Here is a 2,317-nt window from a genome sequence, read left to right on the forward strand (position 1 = left end):
AAAAAAACTGATAATTTTTTACTTTTTTAGTTAATGCGATATTTAAAAATACCACCTTTTGGAGAAGTGTTGCAACAAGGATTTTCTGTGTTTGTTGATGAAAAAGATAATTTGATTTCTATGACACCTTTATATTTATTCTGTGGTTTGTCCTTTCCACTTTGGATGCCTACTAATAATCTCACGCTATTAGCTTTGCTCAGTGGTATTCTGACAGTTGGGGTGGGTGATGCTGCTGCTAGTTTTGTTGGAAATAAATGGGGCTTTCATAAATGGACTAATTCAGATAAATCTATGGAAGGAACAATTGCTTGCATTTTTAGTCAAATTGGATTGATATGTCTTTTAACATTTATGGGTATGTTTTATTAAAATAGTTTTCTCTTTCCATGGAAAACTGTTTATATTTTTTAAATGTTCTTTAATGTATATAAAATTTAGTTTTGGATTATTTTCAGATTGTTCATTATGATGTACGATAAAATTAATTTATATATTTCTTTTAATAGGTTATGTAGACAATGGTTGGTTGTTTTTACGAAGTTTGTTGTCGATTGTTGCACTGTCGTTTATTGAAGCACAAACGAATCAGGTCGACAATTTAGCGTTACCTTTATTGATGTACGTGTGCCTAACAATTTAGGCAAGTAATGAATACAAATGCTGAGACAGACAATAAGTAATAGTAACTGTTTTAAAAATGACTGAAACCTATTTGGTTGTTCAGTATAGTGTGGACCAAAAGTGTAGTGTTCCATTAATTTACTTCTTTATTTGTATCTTTATATTTAAAAGATACGTATATTTTCTGTTGTATACATATAGTATATTTTTCTCAGATTGCTGTATTGCATCAATTTGTTTTGTTATAAAGAATACTTACAATTAGTTACTAGTCAAAAAATGTTTAAGTTACCTTTGCTATTTCATTATTGTATATTTTCATATTTTTACATTATTTAAATATGTATATATATATATACACAGAAATTTTACTTTGTAATTTATGCTTTAAATGAATTGTAGAAAGATTCGTATTCACATATATCACTGTTGAAAAGTTTGTTAAATGCTATTTGTACGAAAATGTTTATTTTTGTACATAAATATCATATGGAATGTATCCATATAAACTTATCTGTTTAAAAACACAGAATTGCATATGAAAAGTGAATGGCACCATTTGATACTTGCGCATGTAATTGTCTAATTAGCTACTATTTCCAACTTGTACAACAAAAATGAATGTATCCTTGTCTTGTTACGACAGGTCACGTAACTTGATATTCCGCAACGCATAATCTACTCATTCCTATCAACGCATTTTTGTATTCTGCTTGAAAGAGTCTGTAAACAAAATTTATTAATAAAATATTTTTATAATTGTGTACATGTTGTCAATGTTGTATGTTTCGCCCTATATATTAGATGTATTAATGCTTCAATATTTCTGCATTAAATGTATGATTTCAAACATTATTTCTGTTATGTGTTATTTTTGCAAACATTGTTTTGTAAATAGTGCAAATTTGGTAGATAAGGATTATTTTAAAAAAGAAGACCTTCCAATCATTTCGTTCCATTATTTTATTGACCAGCCTTAAAATTTGACTGTACGCAGTATGACACACGCCGTGTTTATACGCGTACATGATATATGGAATGCTTAAAATTCACTGATTTCTCGCCAAGGCTTAGATTTCAATTGTAACCATTGTATTAAATATAACTTTGCAGTACTGTAGCTTTTATTCACAAAGAAAAATATTAATATTTTGAATGTTTGTACAAATTTTTAAATTTGCATTTCAATTATATTTATGTTAACAAACCTTTCTACCAAATTATATGTTTCATCGTTGCTGTATATATTCAATTTAATATTGATGTACATATAAAATCTGTTTTAGGCAATAAAAATAATGAAGTAGTAGTCAAAAACATATTTGAAATTACTCTTTTATATTGAAATTATTGATACAATAAAAGTATGAATGAAAGCAATATTCGTGTATTAAAATTATGTATGTATGTAAAAAAATGGTATAAGTTGTGTTTGTTTCTAGCTAATTTTTAACAATGCATTGTTCTATAAAACGTACATACATATGTAAAAATTTTTATTTCGTGAATATGCATCTGTAAATTTATTTAAACTGGTATGCAACGATGTGTTCTCTATTAACGCTTTTCTAAATGAGTTACTTTTTATACTATTTTTTCATAACTCCATTAGATATTAGTTGTTACGACATAGTAATTTAATGTATATTTATATATTGTTTATATGTATCAGTACTTTTTGAAATTATTAAAT

General features: G+C 26.5%; 1 protein-coding gene across 1 annotated transcript in view; it reads left to right on the plus strand.

Moving 5' to 3' along the window:
• Positions 1-650, plus strand: part of LOC108579406 (dolichol kinase) — a 3,676-nt gene extending 3,026 nt beyond the window's left edge. The window contains exons 6-7 of the mRNA XM_017942938.1: positions 31-358; positions 510-650. Coding sequence (XP_017798427.1) covers positions 31-358; positions 510-643 — 462 coding nt within the window. The 3' untranslated portion in view covers positions 644-650. The remainder of the gene's footprint in view (positions 1-30; positions 359-509) is intronic.
• The last annotated feature ends 1,667 nt before the right edge of the window (positions 651-2,317 follow it).

Source organism: Habropoda laboriosa, unplaced genomic scaffold (assembly GCF_001263275.1).
Source record: "Habropoda laboriosa isolate 0110345459 unplaced genomic scaffold, ASM126327v1 scaffold14, whole genome shotgun sequence".
In the NCBI taxonomy this organism is placed as follows: Eukaryota; Metazoa; Arthropoda; class Insecta; order Hymenoptera; family Apidae; genus Habropoda; species Habropoda laboriosa.